At 46.4% G+C, this 20,727-nt stretch overlaps 1 protein-coding gene across 3 annotated transcripts in view; it reads left to right on the forward strand.

The window, feature by feature from the left end:
- Positions 1 to 20,727, forward strand: part of ZNF462 (zinc finger protein 462) — a 148,767-nt gene that overhangs the window by 96,896 nt on the left and 31,144 nt on the right. For all 3 annotated transcript variants that reach the window (XM_045296575.1, XM_004710962.2, XM_030887373.2), the window contains exons 8-9: positions 17,343 to 17,610; positions 19,557 to 19,693. In XM_045296575.1, coding sequence (XP_045152510.1) covers positions 17,343 to 17,610; positions 19,557 to 19,693 — 405 coding nt within the window. The remainder of the gene's footprint in view (positions 1 to 17,342; positions 17,611 to 19,556; positions 19,694 to 20,727) is intronic.

Raw genomic sequence — 20,727 nt, forward strand, 5'->3', positions numbered from 1 at the left:
GGAACGTAACAATACACGCATCTCTCCACATTTTCTATGGCCATAATTCACGGACACTGAGTATATTCTTTTAGTTGTACAACCATCCTCACCCTCCTTTTCCAAATAATTCCACCGCTGTGAACATAAACCTAATGTCCCCTCGTTCATAACCACTCTGGTAACCACTAGTAATCTTTGTTTCTATATATTTGCTGCTTCGATAGGTGAGCTCCTACAATGTTTGTCCTTTTGCGGTTGACTTCCTTCACTCAGCACGGTTTTTCGGGCTCATGAGGTCGAGACCGGTTTGGTTTCCCGCGTGGCGGGGTTGTATTCCATTGTCTACACACACCACACTCTGCTCAGCTCTTCGTCTGCTCACGGAGTCACTGCTTCCCCTCTCGGCTGTCGTGAAAAGCACCTGCAGTGAGCATGGCAGCTTTTTCTGTTTGCCTTGATCATCATCCGCTGCATTCAGAGATAGAGTATAAGGGGCGTCTGGGAAAGTAGCTTTGTGCCGTGTGAGGCACGGAACACGGGGGTATCTAAGTTTATACTAATCCTCATGATCCCAATAAAAGGAGGTGACTACTTGGGCTGGCCATTGAAAACAACAGTTAGGAAGGTGCTGAGCCCTGCCCAGCCCAGTTCTGCCAAGCTCCTTTGCAGACCACCAGGCAGAGAGGCCCTCCCGGGTACATCCTCAGCATCCTGTATCCGGATGGGGGTGTGTGACAGCAGCATATCTGCTGTGTCCATAGCACTGCACACCCTCCTATCCAGGTGCTGCCCCAGGGACTCTGGGTGTCATGGCTTCTTTCAGGCATACTTATTCCTGGGAAGGATCCAAATATTGCATACAATATTTGCCCCAACATTCTCAAAACCAGTACTCCATACAGATCATCCTGACTTAACGATGTGCTGGTCACCGTGGGGATGGATGAGACCCCTGGGTCCAGGGTCCAGCTCAAGGGCTGGTGTGGGCACAAGCCCGGGCAGCACTGTTCACGTTGTAGTGGGCGAGAATGCACAATCTAAGTCAGGGGTCCTCAAACTTTTTTAACAGGGCCAGTTCACTGTCCCTCAGACCTGTTGGAGGGCCGGACTACAGTTTTGAAAAAAAACTATGAACAAATGCTTATGCACACTGCACATATCTTATTTTGAAGTAAAAAAATTAAATGGGGCTAAAACACCGGCGGGCCAGATAAATGTTCTCGGCGGGCTGCATGTGGCCCGCGGGCTGTAGTTTGAGGACGCCTGCTCTAAGCAGCTAGAGGCAGAGGTGCCGTCTAGCTCCCAGGACTCAGAAACACACGTGCCCTTACATAAATCATTTTCTCTCTTTGAGCCTCACTATTCCGGTATGTGAAGCAGTGATACCTTTTAATGGGGTTATTGTAAGGATCAAATAAGATAGCACAGGGAAGTGCTTTTCTTTTTCTAAATTACTGTATTTAATAGATAGTTTTAAAGTAGTAGCAACTTTCCTAACACTTTATGATCATTTGTCGCCAACCCTGGAATGATGTGGATATCTTTTCTAATGGAAAGGAGGGTCTCTTTGTCCAGCATTGGAAGCTGAACAAAATCTCTTTACATTATGAGCATTTGGGGGGAGAGTGAGAAACCTCAGTTATTTTACTGTGTGAGAAAGTGGAGCCTAATTGATATAAATGTATTTGAACTTTGGGGTTTAATGAAAACCAAGTAAGAATTTCAGTAGCGCTTAATGGGCTTGAGAAATGCATTGATAAGTCCCAGGGTTATGTTATCCTCATCAGCAATGCTAGCATTAACTGCTATACATTTCTAATTAATTATAAATGTTGTAATGACGTCTAGTGAATGAGTACTTTACAAACATTGCCTCATTTCATATAACACTCACAGCAATCTTATCACAGGAACTTCTAGGGCCAGATCCCAGCTGTTGGAGAAGGGAGGATATTAGGGGCTAGGACATTTAAGTCATGTGCTTAGAGTCTCAGAGAATGCCTGGGGGTGGTAGGAAGGTGATGCATGTTGACCTGACTCCAAATTTCTGTCCACTCTGTCATTCTGTTTTAATGGCATTATTTTACCCCTGGAAAGTGTACCCGAAATCAGTTCAGTCATGGCCTGTGTATTAAAAACAAACAGACTCCAAGGTTTAGCATTTGGGTGAAGCGGAATCATAACTAGAATGTGGGAGGTTACAGGTGGAAGCCCTGGATTGGGAGACTCACTCTATACCTGGATTGCAAGGATAAGTCTCATGTCCAGGGCTGCAACCACATGTGGTTATTTTCACATAACACGGTTATTTCCAACTCTGCCATTCAAGAGATTTGGTTGCCATGCAACACGTCTGCTGCCCTTGTTTTCTAAGAGGGAGATTAACTTTCTAGCTGGCTGTCAACTTGTCGTTTTCGCCTTTCTGGTTCAACCACCTTTTACAAATTCGGATCCATCCTGATTTAGTTTTACCTGCTAAGACTGGACCAGGAAGACCAGTTTGAAGCCCTTAAAAAAAATAGCCTAACAACAACAGCTTCAGGAAGAGTATCTTTATTTTAAATATTAAAACTCTTGTTGGATAATAGCCTTTCTGAAATTGCAAACTTATCCTCAAATCTCGAAAGAACCCATATTCCCAAATCGACATTCCCATCACTCCCACTTTTCTTTCTGAAACGGCTAAAATCCTTGGTCTGCTTTCAGTATTTTATTGAAACCACACTTGAGAAGTGACCTATTAGCTAACTCCAGTGACATTTTCTTGGAAAGGGGTCATTCCTTCTCTCTGTTTATACCTTCTGCCACTGCCGTTTTTTCCCCCTCCTGTCTCTAGAATCCCTTGCAGTGTGACTTTGACCCCTAAGACCTGAATGAAACGACTTTCAACAAGGTCGGCGGTGCTTGTGCGTGGCCTGTGCTTCTGCCTCATCATCCCCTGTGGCACTAAACTACACACCTTCCTCCCAGAGAAATTCTCATTTCTTGGTTTTGCTCCTGCTCTCTGATTCAGGTTCTCCTCAGGTCTCTCTGATAAAATTGTCTCTTTACTGAGTTTTCCCTGCAGCCTCACACCTCACCTGGCCTCCAGGGCTAACTGTTTAGGTTAAGCCCTAGTTCCTTGTTTCCAACTGGCTGCTCACTTTTTCCACCATGCGGTCTCATTGCAACCTGACCTCAAAAAGCAAAACAAAAAATCCCTCAACAAACTGAGGCAATCCTGACTTACAGTGACACTAGGACACTATAGACTTGAACTTCCCCTGTGAGTTTCTGAGACAGACTCTTAATTGTTTTTGAGAGTGGAAAGTCCTGTCTTTCTCCCTCGGAGCAGCTGGTGGTTTTGAAATACCAACCTTGTGAATCGCAGCCCAACGCTTAACAATTCCACCACCCCGGCGCCTTTAACCTGACCTCAGATAAAATGGAATTCATCAACTTCCTCCAACTTGCCTCTCTACTGGTGCTTTTAGTACCCAGCTAGAATCAGGCCTCAGAATGTTCAGGAATCTTGGCCATACTTTTCTCCCATAATCCTTTAGCTAATCAGCTTCCCACTGGGACTTGTTTCAAGCTCCTTGGTTCGGTTCCCAGCCACCCATCCTTCCCATCTCACTGTCTCATCTCATCTTACATCATCAGCTGGTACATACAGCGTCCTTGGTACAATCTGCCCTTTAGTGTACTCTAGCAGGGTAAAGAGCTACAACATTATTCAGAAATCTATCAGTTTCTTGACCTGTTAACCCAAACCATAAGTTTTCATTCTCAACAGTCTCCACACACTTTCCCTAGCCAGCTGTCAAATGCTCACGATATCTTAGCTGAACTTGCCTGACCACCCTTCCCACCCTTCTGCCCTTGCAAATGCTGTGCCTCCTTTTCCTCCTTTTCTTCCTCCACTCGTCCCAACCGTGATTATCCTTCAAGACCATGTGCAAACCCCTTCCCTTCCCTGCTCCTGTGGGTTCCCCAAAGATGAGTGGACAGTCCATCCTCGGCAGTCCCACGGTGCTGTCTAAGGCCGCGTCAATCTTGTCGGCTCCATCGCAGTGCCTGAAAGAAAGCTCACGAGAGACAAAGTGTGGTCCTGTTCACTTTTATCCTAAGCACTAGGTCCTGTAAGTGTGAACTGACAGGTAAGTGTGCCTTCTAAATAGTTGTTACAATAGTTTAAAGCAGGAAATCAAGATTGGCATTTTTTTCTGACTATGGACCCTCTGCCTTCCTTCCACTTCACGGACAACAGAGAACAAATGGTCCCCTGGACATGGCCTCTTTTCCTGGGGCCTCATTTCAGTGTGTGTTTCTATCAAGGTATGGATAAGTCCCCTGTGTCTGGCCACCAGCAAGTTCTTAAAACGTGAGTTCTAACTATATATATTTGTAGCTAATATACAGTATCCAACACATACCCACTTAATATCACTGAGTTGATCCTGACTCCTATTTAAACTCTACTTACTGTCATTGAGTTGATCCTGACTCTTAACAACCCTGTGGGACATGGTAGAACTGCCCCCTGTGGGTTTCTGAATCTTTATGGGATAGAAAACCTCTTCTTTCTTTGTAGCATCGGCTGGTGGTTTTGAACTGGTGATCTTTCAGTTAGCAGCCCAAATTGTAGCTCACTGTGCCATTAAGGCTCCTGTATTCTGACTGTTAACATACTTTCTATAGGTTTCTGAAGCAGTAAGTCTCTAAGGGCACTGGTAGCCTCATCTTTTTTCCTGAGGATAGGCTCGTGGGTTTACACTGCCAGCCTTGCTGTTAGCAGTTCATTCCCTTGCCCACAATGCCACCAGCTCGCCTTATGATAGATATTAACATTTTATGAATAGACAAACTGTTTTCAAAAGCAAATAAATCGAAGATGGAATCATCTTACCAAATAATGACTAGTGAATGTGAGTTTTAAGTAAGTCTAGGAAACGTGTGAAGTGTCTTTTGTTTGACACGTCAATCTTAACACGAAGGAGTAAAACGCTGCTTGAGAAAAATGTTGGGTGTTAATGAGACTTAGTCTCTGAAAAACAAACCAACACGATATGGTGTTTGCCAGCATGTGGGCAGAATACACTCAGTATCCTGGACTTTCTTGTTATTTTTGTCTGTGAAGGGTTGGCCAGGGGTGAGCAAGTTCCCCACTGAGTTTTTCTTATCGACTTCCCATAGGTAGTGCCATGATTTGTTCCAGATGTGAGTGTGATGTATTCAGTCCAAAGAGTAGAAATCATGTCAAATGGACAGCTCCAACCTACTAGTAAAATTCAAGAGAGAAGAGCGGGTGTTCGCGTTTTCTACTAACAAAGACAAAAATGGAACCATAGATTGCTGATCCATCATTATTAGTAGGGAATGTTCCGGTTGACTTTTCTCACAGCGGACATGCATCTGTACCAAGCAGCCTTTCTCATCTTAGTGATAACTGAACCAAGATCAGGGCACCTTCAAGGCACCCTGGAGGCTCAGTGGTTGAGCATCCACTACTGTCCGAAAGGTCCGTGGTTTGAACACACCAGCGTTCTGGAAGAGAGAGCTGTGGCCGTCTGTATCATAAAGATGACAGCCTGGAAGTTCCTTGAAAAAGTTCTACTTTATCCTGCAGGGTGCCTATGAGTTACAAACGACTTCATGACAGCAAGGATGGGTGTGATCTGCAGATGCAGAAGGAGTGAAAATGTAAAGCCCCTTTCACACCTGTCTCAAAACCTTCAGTGTGCACACTTCAGACCCAGCGCGGAAGCCTATCATTAGGTGCCACATTTCTGACTGTGGTCATCACTCACTGCTTATCCTCCACTGCATGCAAGACATGCCGGAGGCCCTGTTGAGTTGAAAGTCTGTTGAAAGCTTTCCTTAGTTGAAAGTCTCCTTGGGGCTTTGAGGAGGCTCTGGGTAGCTCAAAAATAAAAACTCAACTCACTGCCTTCGAGTTGCCGCAGACGCATAGTGACCCTGTAGGACAGGGTAGAGCTGCACTGCCCCTGTGAGTTTCCAAGTCTGTGACTCTGGATGCAAGTAGAAAGCCTCATCTTCTGCCAAGTCGTTGGTTTCAAACTACTGACCTTAGAGTTAGCAGCAGCTCAATGCATAACCACTCGGCCACCAGGGCCCTTCTGGGTAGCTGATAAGCACCTTGTTTTCTATTTACTTCCTTGGTTTCCCTGTCATAGAAATGGGAAGTAATAATTCTCATTCCAACGGGTCATGGTGAAGATCAACAAGAGACTCTCACAGCTCTAGGTCTTGAGATCGCCGCAGCCTAGAACACTCATCTCCACTTGACTCATCCCCCTCAGCCCCCACCCCTGTCAGTCCGTTCTCGCCTAATTCTCACAGTGTTGAAAATATGAAACTTCCTCCAAAACTCTTCTTGGCTCTTCTGGTTTGCCATAGGGACCTCCTGTCTGTCCCCACAGATCTTTGGGTTTCACTTTGATCATTGTACTAATCAGACTCAGTAGTGACTCTCTTGCATCTCCTCCAGGTCCCCCAGCTCCTAAAACCAGGAACCGTGTAAAACAAAATTTTAAGTAGAGTATTCTGCTCATCTCCGACGATTAAATAAGTTTTTTGAGTAACTAAATCTAGCTTTAAATGTTGGTGTCCGTAGCACCACACACCAAGCACTGGCACACAGTAGACCTGCAGTGTAGACCAACCGTGGGAAACAGACAAGGACTGCTTCTCAGTACAGACCCTTGGGTTTCTTAACTTGAGTATTCCTAAATGAATGCTCCCGAGGTAAACATGAACCAGCTGAAGTTCCTAAGGAACTCAGATGCCTCATCAATTCAGACATAAAGTGCACGTGGAGACACCTGGGACACAAACCCCTCACAGGTGGTGCGGAGAACCGATCGGTGATGCCTGTGTATCTGCTGTGACTCAGGTGGTGAGAAGTGCAGTGAAGAGAAAAGAAGATGCCGTGTGTACTTTTAGAAATCCCTTCACAGAGCTGGCCAAAACCATGACGGTGAACTTGAGACCCACTACCTGCACCCTTTGTTTTGGCTGGAGGCTTGACCACCACTGGCCAATACAATTTCTGTGGGTGTGATTTGAAAGATGACTTAACTCAGAGCAAGGATTTTCACAGGCTTTGTAAGAATAGGTAAAAATAAAAGAGGAAGTGTCAAACGTCCACTTTTGTTTCGTTTGTTGGTCCAAAGAAACTCAGTCTTGGGGACAGTGTTAGGGCAGTTTTGTACTTTGACGTGTGCCTGCTCGTCCTGCACTTGCCCAGCAATGCCGCTCGCATCTGTAGTTCCCTGTGGGCACTTCTAGATCTGCGTGTATATAAATGTGCTTGCTCACACCCAGATGCGTTCTTCCCTCCTGCTCAATCTCATCCTTGCCTAAATCTTCGCATGCGTTTCCTGTCTGGGCTCTCACAGCCTATTCCACCCACTAAGACGGACCCCTGGAAGTCAGTCGGCATCTTCCTTCACATCGGGTCTTGAGGAGGAAGCTCTGTGGCCGCTTTGGTTTATTCAAGGAAGTCACAGTTCATAGAATTACATGAGACCTGTTAAATATGTATTTTACAAACATTGTGTCTACCAATGGGTGCAGACAAGGAAGGAAACCAGGTTGTATGTGGAATCATCTACGGTGTGCCCTGGGTATTCTCAAGCCTGTGCTAGCATTTTAGTTTATAATTGATTCACAGTGAAAACTAGATATGATACCTTTGGCTTCTTGGGATGGTCATGGATTCTGAATTCCACTTCATTCAAATCTCGATTTTTCCAGACACCATTGTCCCGGTCGTTAAAAAGACCCAGCTGAGGGTACTAAAGTGGGTCTCATATTTGAATGGGAAGGCTATTAACCTCAGTGATCGAAGTCAGAGTGACATTGGGTTACTTGGGGTTTTCCTTTACCTCTGGGTTTTCCAGATTGCTTTTCCACTTTGAATTCTTGGACTCTGTAACCTGTTTACTGTTACTGAACTAGGTCTCTGCTAAGTTCCAGGTCAATGGATGGCAGGTAGGTAAGCAGATTGATAGACTAATATGTTGATAGAAAGACGGCTTCCAAAGTTCCTAATCTGGTGGGGATACAGTAAATTCACATTCGTACGGCATGATGAGTGCTGGTGGGAGAACCCAGAGAAAGAATGGAATACCTGATGAGTAGATTACAAACCAAGTGGTTTCTGGGGGTTGAACCAACAGTGTTTGTTTGTTTGTTTGTTTTAATCCCTGGATGTATAGGATAACAGAGAAATGACTCAAGGATTTCTTCTGGTTTGGGTGCCTGGGTGGTTGGCGATGCTGTGGAGTCAGTGCTGACTCACAGCCACGCCCTGTAGGTTTCCGAGACTACCTATTTATGGAAGAAGCAACAAAATACAAATAAACAAATGCACTTGTCCCCAACAGATATAGGACCTAATGAGTTTAGAAAATTCAACACTCCTTTTTGCCTTAGGTCAGACCTGCCTGGATTCCCTCAAAGCAGAGGGCATGGACATGAAGCATCACACACAACGACCCTTGCGGCAGGGCATGCAATGACGAAGGGACACCACATCTCAAAAGAGATTACTCTTGTTTTACTTTTTATCGTTTTGAAGACTGGTATTCTTGTTATTGTTGTTTAGTTTTCCTTCATTTTTTCTCTCATCTATTCCCTGATCATATTTCAAGGCTTATTTTCAAGCATCAGAATGACAGGAAATTTCAGAATGTGTTTCCTTCAAGTTTGGCCTCAACCTTATTTTCAGGATGAGGCATTTGTTTTTCTGTTTGCCTCCATGACAACCGGGCCCAGAAATCCTATATATAGTCATGCAGCCCTCATTGTCCCCTTTGGCCATTGTATCATAATGTTGTGCCTCCAGGCCAGAGTCCACCGATGATAGAAGACAAGGAGGTGCCAGAGTCCTCGGCCAGGAGAGCTTCAAGACATAAGCAAAAGAAGGAACTGAAGCAACGTGGCTGCCTCGGGAGACTTATGTGGCCCCTTAGACACTATCCAGAAAGACTTGACATCGTTTGTATTCTAAACCCTTGTTTCTAATAGAGTTTGCTCCTAGCCTGGCCCATAGAGAGAGGGCAGTTCTGAGGTCCCTCAAAGGAACTGCTTGGAAAGCTGCCTTTGGGACTCGTAGCTGCTGGTCTTCTGGATGCCAAATGCTGCTGCGATGGTGGCCTTGGTGTGTGTGTGTGGGGGGACAACAGGAATCTCGACGTGGGCACGAAGAGGCTTCAGCAGTTACAGAGGAACTCAGATAGAACCGACGGAATCTTTCAAAATAGATTCCTGAAGTTAGGATCATCTTGTTATCTTTATGCTATATACTGTTTTCCTAAGTGTGTATATATTTTTGTAAGAATACTGTTTTTACTTATCCTATATATAAGTATACATATGTGTGTGTGTGTATATATATATATATATTTGTATGTATGTATATACATGTAGAGAGAGAGAAACTTGTTAATCCCTCATCTAGATATATGCAAATTATGTTCCTTTTCGATGTTCTTTTGCATCTAGGGACAAAAGGATGTCTAAAGTTCTGGGCATTAAAATTGCCATAGGACAGTCCTTGCTACTGTTGAACAGTGATGATGAGAAACTTTCTCGACCCAGCTTCCCTGGCCTGTTTCTCACTGATGCAATTTTTAATTTTTTTGAATTCTTCTTGCTAATACACTCCCACGATTGTTCTGTGTCCTTCTAGAAAGTGTATCAAGATTCAAACAACAATCTCCATAACCTTCTGAACGGACCCGCCTCTCTGCCTTGTATTTAACTGGCCTGGCGATTCCCTTTGGAAGCACCCTTTTTCACAACCGGATTGCTTCCAGACACACTAAGGAATCTAAGCCTTCCACTGGTCACAGACCTGTTCCACCAGGTTTCGATTAGACCTGTGGCTGTAGGAACTGGAAAACTAGGAGCAATCCTCTGTCACTTAGGCTCACTAGTGTGTGGTTAAAGTAGAAGAAACAGCTTTGGGAGGAAGGAAGAGGAGGTCCTAGGCTGTTGGAGTTGCCCACGTGGGATGAGAGGACTTGAGTGAACGATGGGAAGGGAAGAAAGAGGAAGGTGGGGGACTGAGGGGAACGTGAATGGATCGGCGAGAAGACTGGAGGTGGCCAGGAGGCAGGGAGGCCTGGGCGTTTGGTGCCTTGCTCAGGGTACTGTCACTTGAAAGGGAGAAGTCTGACAACGGTGAAGGAAGAGTCTTGCAGTTTGAGTGTGAACAAAGCGAAGGGCCCTTCGTGAACATCCAGAAGGCACACGATGTGTGGGGAAAGGTGATGCCAGTGTTCACCGTGTTGCGTTTGAAGACTTGACACACAAAACTCAAAACAGTGTTTTAGGATTTAGCTGGAGATCCGAGCGCATCTCAAAACGCTGACTCGGTTCTCCTCAGCAGCAGAATAATTCTCCATCTTTTCACTAGAGTCCTCGGTCACTGTCACTCAGGTTTGTTCCCACAATTTAAATGGATCCTGGTATAAGTCGAATACCCCTTTTTATTTTTACTTTTCACTTATTACCGCCTTTTATTATCACTGTTTTTATATTCACTATCTTTAATTTTCTTTGAAGGCTTTTCATGAGAGGGATATCAGCAAAATATGCACTTCAGCCTGGTTGATAGTACATGTCACTGAGGTTAAAATGAACAAAATAACAATGGAAGCAGGTGTTCATTCCGTGGAGTTTGTCGTAACTAGAATGTGTCATGAATCAGGGACTAGTGACTATCTGTAGACTACCTTTAGTAGAAGTTGCATGCATCCCCTGTGTGTCTAGCTGTACTCCTGTCATTATCAGTATGCCTTTCTCAATTGAAAAATAATAATTTATAGATCAGAAATCTCCCAACAATCCTTTGGACATTTACAATACTAGTGGTTAAATTAGCCACAGATACTATTCATTTCTGGTTGCTTATTATCAACCTGTAGTTGCTACATCACCCACCGAAGAAAATAGCAACCATTATTCTAAACTTGACTCGGTTTTAGAACTGGAAGATTTGAAACTCTTCTCGTGCACTCTCCCCTCCCCTCTTCTCTGTGTACTTCTATGCTCAGAGTCGTCCCCATCTTTGTTTCTTGTCTCTGGGAATTGTGGCACGTGTATTTTTCATTGTGCTAAGAGGAGACCTGTTTAACTCTATTTAATGTTACCGACATGCATGACTTGAGGCGGAGGATGGCGACTTGAACAGCCAGTTATCTGCATGTCTAGCGTCGCCATCCTTAATGAACACATCGAGTGATGCTATTGTTGTCATTGCTGCTGTGTGCCACCGGGTCAGTCCTGACGCATAGTGAGCTCACGGGAAGCCGGCGAATTGTTCTGTAGCATTTCCTGGGCGTTGGTTTTTATGAGAGCGGGTGACCATGGAGCACTGGTGGGTTCAAACTCGCAGCCTTTCCATTAGCAGCGAGCACTTCAGCCACCAGAGTTCCTTATTTAACACTCGCCGCCCTTGAGCCCATTCCGAGTCACGGTGACCCTGTAAGACCGGGTAGAACTGCCCCTGTGGGTTTCTAAGACTGTAACTCATGACGGGAAAGAAAGCCACATCGCGTTCCCAGGGAGGGTCCATGGTGTCAAACTGCTGCCTTTGTGGTTAGCATCCCCACGCGTAACCACTGTAGACTGCCATGGCTCCTTAAGTAAGACTAGTTATTTATTAATGAACCCTTTGGATTCAGTTGATAGACCTCCCTCCAACCACCACCACCACCACCACCACCCCTCATACTCTCCACCCCCACGTTCCCACATCCCACCAGTCACCAAGTGCAGTTGGTCTTCCTTGCTTCCCCCTGGCTCTGCCTAGATAACTTGGACTGGCTTTTTCTTGCTTTCCCTTGCGCTGTAGCACAATCAATTATTCACCTGTCTTTGAGAGAGTGAGTTGCTTGAGGGCAGGGATCAAGCCTTTCTGTTCCAGAACAGGGTCTGCCATTTACTTAGGTGTCCGATAAATATTTGCTGGATGAATGGGTGTAATTTAATCACTTGCCCCTGGCATCTCAGAAATTTCTTGCCGAAAATTATTTGTCTTTTGTTTCCTCCTGGTACTTGACTCACATTGACCAAATAGCCTGCCCCCACATCTGCCCGGAAATGTAGCTCAAATATAATTAAATGGGGTGGCTGGCCCGAAGGTGCTTCTACCTCTTCACCTTCACTCCCGCCCTCCACCTGGAGCTGCCGAGCAGTAAGAATGGGTCCTCCCCTGTCACTTCTGTGTCACGCGGGTGGGGGAAGGAGGCTGTCCTCTGTGGCTCCCACAATTTACTGCCCAATCGATTCTTACTCTTCCTTGTGTCTCCCTTAATTTTTCTACTCGTGAAACTCTCCTGTTACTGCTCTTTTGTTCTCTTTGCCTCTTTCAGGCCTTTAGTTGGTGGCACCACTGACACACACACACACACACACACACACACACACACACACACCCTAGTCAAGTTCATTATCAACGTTAACAAGAGAATAGTTAAGTGATAACTCTGAGGTTTGGGGAACACTAACGTCAAATTTGTTTCTGTAAGATCTTTCTGCATCGAATGGCAACATGATTCGTGACCTGAACAACAGCCCCCTTTGTTTCTCTCCTTTCCCATTAATTACTACTTTGTTCTTTTTACGTTATTGCTGTGGGTTCACAAATACTAATTACCCCAATATTGCAGCTAGAACACCAGAAAATGTGACAAAATCGGTGAGTATAAAAACACTGGCAGCAATGAAAACAGCTTGTATCCCGCCAGAGAAACCACATGATTGGAAGCATCCTTGTAATTGATAATAATGACAGCTCTGCGCATTCAACTTCCTGCCACCGAGTCGATTCCCTCTCATAATGACCCTACAGGACAGGGTCGAATTGCCCCTGTGGGTTTCCGAGACTGGAACTCCGTGGGAGCAGAAAGCCTCATCTTTCTCCCACGGAGCGGCAGGTGGTTTCAAACTACTGACCATATGGGTGGCAGCACAACACATAACCCACTGTGCCACCAGGGCTCAGAGTTTTAACCTCGATGGATGTAGAGACTGGGTTTCACCGGGAAAAAAAATCCTTCTGTTGTTAAAAGTAACTACCAAGATGTTTCTGTAAAAATGATACATTGCGGCTGAGCCCCTGCACACAGATTTTACAGATGGTCACTCCTTTTGACCGTGTCACCGGTGAGGTCTGTACTCCCTGCAGCTCCTTAGTGACACCATAGCCTTCAAGCAACGGAGCAAGTTCGCTCGCTGTGGAGAAGGCTTAGGTGTCCGTAACAGCCAGCTAGTCTGCTCACTTGCCTACAAGATCCTTGTATGGTCCCCCTGGTGTCTTCTTTGACTTTGACTTGTCAGAACCTGAAAGCAGCTGGGCACTAAGAGGGTCCTAACCACATGTTTGCAGAATCAGAACTAGTCAAGGTTCAAGAAAGCCTCCCTCTGTCGTGTTTATTGTTCTTCCAGCTTTTTTGCCTCTTGCCTTTATAAATTCAAATTTCCTGCGATTGTTCCTGCAAGGGCTAATGTCTGGAGGAAAAATAAATGAATACCTTCAGTTGCTGCTCACCTGGGCTTGGCTGGATTTCTGCGGAGCTAGAATTAGCAAGAAGCTTTCCGTTTCTCGGAGTGAGCGGGAAGGGGTGCCCTTGAAAAGCAGCCGCCTCTCCCCTGGTGTGGAATCCTGAGCTGTTCTAGAGCCACCCGCGAGCGCTCATCTCCCCTCTGCACCTGCGTTCTTGTCTTTTCCCGGCTAAACCCCACCTGAGGCATTTTTGTTCCTCATCTTCTTTGAAATGATTAATGTCTTTTTTAATCCATTCAGTGTCATTTCTGATCATTAACTGCTCCAGTCTTTCTGTCACCTTCCCTTCCTCTTTGTCGCATGTTTTTGCTGATGGACTAGTGCTGTTCTTTCTCATCATTTTGACTTGTGTCAGGGGACCACCGTGGGATGCTGCACCTAGAGGCCAAACCCGTAGCGACACTGGGGTCCTGGTGCTTGATAAGAGTTTAGCACCAGACAGCTCTTTGTTCCAATTCTGACTTTGTGAGCAGCCCCCATCATCCTCCGCTACCTCATCAGGAAAACAGATACAGTCATAGAGAGGTTGAATGGAGCCAAGACAGTAAATTCCAAACTCAAGCCTCTGTGTGCTATGGCCATCCATCTATGTGCAATGTCCACTTTGATCCAGATTTTGCTACTGTAATTCTCTTACTATGAGCAAATGATGGATTGGATAGCTAGATATACTTTAATGTACTTACGATGCAACCTCTAACACTGGGCATAAAAATAGTCATAAATCGGAGTGTTAAATGTTTATCTTGGATCACATGCCTCAAGGTTAGAACTGTACGGTTACGCTCAGCTATGGACCTGTCTTCGAAGGTGGGCCACTGGGTCTTCGGTGCTTTGGCCTCACTGGCCATACAGATGTACCTTGTGTGGTCGCGGTTGGGGTGCAGTGCACTCTCAGACCTGGGTTGACATCCTATCTCCACGCTGCCCTGCCATGCCCAGAAGTCTGCCTCTGCAGGCATAGGGTGGTTTTCTTTTCCGGACACAAAGAAGGAAAGGACAGCCTTAATGATGACCTTTAACTTACGTGCCATGCCCTTCACAACTAACAATCCGTTTGCTGTTCGAACCTGGCCACAAATGACCCTCATCTTGCGCTTCCGCCTGGGCTTCATGAACATCCTGGAGTTTCACGTGCAGCTTAGCAAGTGGGCTATTGTTTCAAAGATTGGTGGAACGTCCATGCTCAGGTCTTTAGCACTTTGGTGCCCAGGGTGCTCAAAAATTGTACATTATTCATAAACTCCAAGTGAAAGACTTTTCTTTCTCTCTCTCCCTCCCTTAAAAAAAATAAAAACTAAAAGTGGTGTCCTGGACATTATGACAAATATGCCACAAGGGGTGGGATTTGCTTATTTTTGTAGGTAAACCTCCTGTCTGATTTTAACCGGGAAAAAAAATGGAATTTATAACATACAAGCCTTCCCGCCCACCCCACCCCCCTAGCTGTTGGTTTTGCATTGCCATGCAAGACGGTGAGGAGCCGCCCCTTCTCTCTGGGGACTTCCTGCATGTTTAATTTATTCACGTTTCATATCACAGGTGAACACTGGAGTAGTTAAAATATGTAGGCTTTTCTTTTAGGAGATGGATGAAATAATGTGCAGTCAGCCCTAGAGAAAGAAAAATGTGTTAAAGGAGGCCCTGTTCCCTTGTAGGGATCTGCCTAGGAGATCTACTACATGTTGGGTTTGGGGTGCCTGGAGAGCAAGGGAGATGAATTCCCCTGGCTTATCATCTGAGTGGGCGCCATTTCTTTCTCTCTGGCTTTGCCATAAAGAGCTTGAAGCCGTCAGCTGCCTGGTGTCTGTGACGATTACCAGCATCCATACCGCAGTGTGTGCTGTGGCGGGGGCAAAGGGCAGCCGATAAATGAGGAGTAGATGAGCCTTTGGTATATTTGCTTGGGTCTCTGGTTGGACCTGTGGGTCCTGAACCGGTCAAGGGCAGTAGGACCTGGCTCTGCCCTTGATATAGAATCTCTGCCCCGAGGTGCTCAGAACTCAGATCTGCGCCAGCACAGTGGAGAGGCCAGAGACTTTTCAGAGTGACCCGGGCAGCATGTCGCCTGCACTCAGGATCATGCCAACGGGGGAGGTGTAGGAAGTGTTTTGCGCTTCACCGGCCCTGGGTTTTGCAGCGGAAACTGCAAGTCTTGAGGGCTTAGCTGGGCAACCTCGTGACCACTCCAGGAAATGGCAGACACATCTGTTATTGCAAGACGGAGTGAGAGGTTGACAGTCGCGTTATTGTGATCCTGAGTGGTTCCTCTGCTGGGGTGGAAGGAGGAGAGGGAAGAGGAGATAAAAGATGAATTCACTCACGTCGTTCTTTTCTTCCTTTGTCTTCCGTACACCTGGTAATGAACCCTTGGAGGCTTGGAGATATTGTTCATGTTTCCTTTTGTTTTGTTTCTGTGTGTGGCAGATTTGTTTACAATTTCCAAAGGGGATTTTTTTTTTGGCCTCCTCAATCTTGAGGAATATGAATTGAGGAGGGGCGGAGGAGCACAAGAAGGGAAGGGACGTTGAGGCTGTTGAAGACCGGGGATGGCCCCACAGACAAGGATGCTGCTCTGCTTTTGTTTTTCTTTGCGAAGAGGTTGCTGGGACGGATGGTACTCATTTCATCAAATAGGGGTTTTACAGAATTCCTCCATGTCCTGCCTCAGGGAATCGTGCTTTGGAAAATTAAGTGTCCATCAAATCAGGAGGAGGCTTGTACAGTTTCTGCCCCCTTGCCACCCTGACCCGCCCCAGGCCCCCTGGCTTTTTGAAAGGCTGAAGAGCCCTTTGTTTTCTTTTGAAGGAAAGTTATGCCGCAGTGTTCATGGCCTTCATTTGTGTTCATGGGCAGCTGTGGGTTGAACAGGCCGATGCTGTTGAATCCCTAACCTCAACCTTCCAAGCCCTGTGCTGGGCAAAGAGCCTTTGCGCATGCTGGCTCTTTCTTTTTCCTTTCCTTTCTTATTTTTTTTTTTTAATTAAAAGAAAAAACTCTGAGATGTCCCCCTCCTCTCCCCTCCAGATCAGATTTCTCCACCACATGCCATGGAAGCTTTTCGAGCTTTAGATTTGTGCCTGTCATTCCCGATATTTTACTTGGAACGGCAAACTTTAAAAATACCTTTCAGGAAACTTGTTTGGAGTTTCATTTTAATGGTATATATGAATAAATCTCCATCTTAATGCTGAGTAAGCTTTACACATCCATTCCAGGAGAATACAATCGGATTTTTAAAAATATTTTTTTTTAATTTAAATTACTTAGCAGTGAGGGCATAAAACATTTTTGTATTTGTGAGTACCATGTGCTTCAGCATTTCTGTTAAAGACCAACCCTCCCTGCCTTTGGTGGGGGTTTTTTGGCTTTTTTTCCCATTTTCATTTCGCTGCCTCGAATCATTCCGGGCTGCAGGCGAGGCAATATTGCGTCCTCTGCTCCCCTCGCTGTCGTCGATGCCAGCGTGCCTTCCGTGGGTTGACTGGCCCGCCGACGAGGAGCGGTGTGCTGTGCCAGCCGGTTCCCATGCTGCCGATGCCGTTCAAGAACAGTTTGGTTTCTTCACTTTGAAACCTCTCCCCTTAGGATTTTTCAAAAGCCACGCTCCCCACCCCCCTCACCCCTGTCAGCCCAGTCTGTGTGTGATCGCATGTAAACCAGGCCCCGTAGGAGGAGGGGTGCAGCCCTTCCAAATCTGAAAGCCACTGCCAGAGGGCTCGGGCGCCAGCACGCACGGTGCCCTCTGCGCGCCCCTGTCACTGTCCCCGTCTTTCCGCAGACTCGTCCTACTCGGAGCCTCCGGATGTCCAGCAGCAGTTGAACCACTACCAGTCGGCCGCCCTGGCCAGGACCAATAGCCGCGTGAGCCCCGTGCCTCTCTCGGGGGCCGCCGCGGGCCCCGAGCAGAAAACCGAAGCCGTGCTCCACTGCGAATTCTGTGAATTCTCCTCTGGCTACATCCAGAGCATCCGGCGCCATTACCGCGACAAGCATGGCGGGAAGAAGCTCTTCAAGTGCAAAGATTGCTCCTTTTACACAGGCTTTAAGTAAGTGGGCCTGAAGCACAGAGCACTCAAGGGTTCATATACGACCCAGTGGTGAAAACGGTCAATGTTAGGCTCTATGTCTTTTACCACGATAAAAATACACAATGAAATCAACAACCCACTCGCCCCCACATCATCATCTTTTGAGTTCGAAAATTGGAGCGAGTGGGCATGCAGGCAGTGTGAGAGTGAGCTGAAGCATCTCCCCCGCCCCGCGCACGGCCAGGAGCTGTGCACCCTGGGGGGACTGCTCTGCGGTTTCCCTGCTCATGAATTCCCTCTTTGAAAGGAAAAAAAAAAAGCGCATAAAGCAGCGTCCTAGACAAGTCTTAGCAGTAATGTCCTCCTCTGCTACCCTGGGGAAGAAAACTCTTTGTTGCTTAAGATCATAGCCTTTCAAGGCCCCTAGAGAATCAAGGTCCCAAGGAAGACAAGCCCTGAGCAATCGGAGAGAGCGCTGCAGTCTAGAAAAAGAAGAGCTGAAGGCACGGCTGAATTGGTGGGCTCAGAGACCAGTGCTTCCTGTGATTCACTCCGGGTCTGCTATGGGTCAGTCGTACCTTGTGAGAAACCATTAGCTGAGTGGTTCCGAGCACCGTCTGGAGCTTGCCTGCTTGGATATGAATCCCATCCTTGCTGCTTAGTGGCCATGTGACCCTGGAGAGCTACTGAGTCCCTCCCCGTCGCTGTTTCCTTATCTGTAAAATAAGGGTTAATAAATAAGACTGACATTGTAAGACTGGTGAGGATTAGATGAACCGGTGTCTTTGAAATAGCACTATAGTGGCAGGCACAAGGCAAATGCAACAATATTATCCATAGACTACCAAGCATTACAATATTATCAATAGAAAACTACTATTATATATCATCTAGAGAAAGCTATTCATTCTGGCTGGTATTGCAATCAAGACTCAAGGCCTGGGCTTCCTTGGGACATACAACAAAGCTTTCAAACGTCGGCTTTGTGCCCAAAGGAAAAGATGAACCAGAAGACAACACATCTTCCTTCTTCCAGGGGTTTGGTAGAAAATGTATTATACTCTGATGACGAGCTTGGTCTAGCTGTTTTCCAGATAAATATGCATGTGACCTTAGAATTCAGCTAAAGTGAAGGGACCCAGATAATGAGGGGCCATTCTCCAGAGAGAAGTGCTCAGCTAATAGGACAGGGGCTTTGCCCGTTAACTTTTGCCTCCATCATTTTTATGAGGGCATCTAAATTTAAGGCTGTGTACATTTTCAGGTTTTGAGACTGATGGAGGGAAAGCAACAAGGCCATCCCACTCTCAGCTGCTTCCGTTTCCCTAAGCATCAGCCATCAGGCCCTCCTAAGCGGTCTGCCCTGGACCCTTTCTCTTGCCTGAAGACTCATGTAGGCATTTGATAAATCAACCTCACTTTCGAATAGTCCCTCTCCTGTAGGCATGGTCAAATACTTCCTCTAAGAAACCCTGGTGGTGCAGGGATTTGGGTGTGTCAGCAGTTGGCTGCAAATGGCAAAGTTGGCAGTTCAAACCCACTAGCTGCTCCACAGGAGAAACCTGTGGCCTCCTGCTTCCACAAGATGACTGTCTTATAAGCTGCAGGGGCCTCTCCTCTGCTATGAGTTGGAAATGACTTGATGGTCATTTAGGAGTTTTGTTTTCATTCTTTTCATAGGGCATGTCTAAATTTCAACAATTAGGTGTTTGGGGATATCTGGGTTTTTTTTCCAAAGGAAGCCCTTAACCCAGCCAAAGGACAAAAATCTGTATAGCTCTTGGTGCTGCAGGGTGGGTTCAGTCCCTGGATGACCATAGTCCCGCAAACATGATTTACCACTATGTTTGTGGCTGCTCAAGTGAGGGTGTCATACCCAGAAGCACTGTGGTGGGGTCGCTGGCCAGGGGATGGGGGAGTAGAATGGCCCCTTGTCACACTGATCCCCTCTCCCCATGTCACAGATCTGCTTTTACTATGCACGTGGAAGCTGGGCATTCGGCGGTTCCTGAGGAGGGTCCCAAAGATCTTCGTTGTCCCCTCTGCCTCTATCACACCAAATACAAACGCAACATGATCGACCACATTGTGCTGCATCGAGGTAACCTTTGTAACTGTTTTCCTGGGGTGCAACCTCTGGCGGGGTGGGGGTGGGGTGGGGGGAGGGCGGTGTGACTGCAGTGCCCTCTAATGTGACCAAGGCCACTTTGCCCTGTTTCCTTTGCCTCACCTTGTCTTCAGGCAATAAATCACACTGATGGCCGCAATGTCAGTCCGCGAGATAAAGTGGCCAGTCTGCCAGACCGTTTCCTCCAGCAGGTGGGCATGCTGGGTTCCACGGAGCTAGCAGTGCACAGTTTTGTGGAATTTCTCTCTTAGAGAAGGGTTTTATGCTCTGAAATTTCTACCCCACCCACTCGCGCACAGGCATGTGTAGCATGCACCTAAGGAAGGGGGGACAAATGAGAACCGGGTAGGGGAAGACATCTTATAGAATGTGAAGAGCTATATGGTGTAAGGGATCCTTGAGGGTGACCAGAGTGACGATTCCCGAAGCAGAATGTGCCGTTCCCCTCGAAATGGCTGGGCAGAGAGACTTCTGAAGAGTACAAATGGCGTGACAACTCTGAAAGGGCTCACATTGAAAGTCTTGGATCAAGTGGTAGAAAAATACGCAAGAGAATACTCCATTATAAAAGAGACCGACCTTAACGGTCAGAAAGATAGAGTCTGGCGGAACCCACAAGCCTAAGGCCTTTAGTCATCCTTCAATTCTGCAAATGAACTCACACCATCCTCTTCCCCCCCATCCACCCACCCACCCATGACTCAATTTTGAACCAAACAATAGAGCGTTGTGTAAGGAGAGTCGTAATACTCAGGAGCGGATACCGTAGAATAATCAACCATGGGAGGTCACAAGGGCAGCGTTTCCCCGAAGACAAAGTTCAGAAGGGTTAGGACAGAAGACAGCAAGGAAACAGGAAGCACAAGGAGGAAATGGGATGAGGTCTTGTAAAGATGGCCATCACCAAGATGAAACAAAATGTATGAATTGTTGAATGGAAAATGGTTCTGCTTCACCCGATTCACAATCGAAAGTTAAAAAAAACCTAAAGAAGGGTATGATAGTAA

Source organism: Echinops telfairi, unplaced genomic scaffold, assembly GCF_000313985.2.
Source record: "Echinops telfairi isolate 266 unplaced genomic scaffold, ASM31398v2 ScPeMD7_7410;HRSCAF=8448, whole genome shotgun sequence".
In the NCBI taxonomy this organism is placed as follows: Eukaryota; Metazoa; Chordata; class Mammalia; order Afrosoricida; family Tenrecidae; genus Echinops; species Echinops telfairi.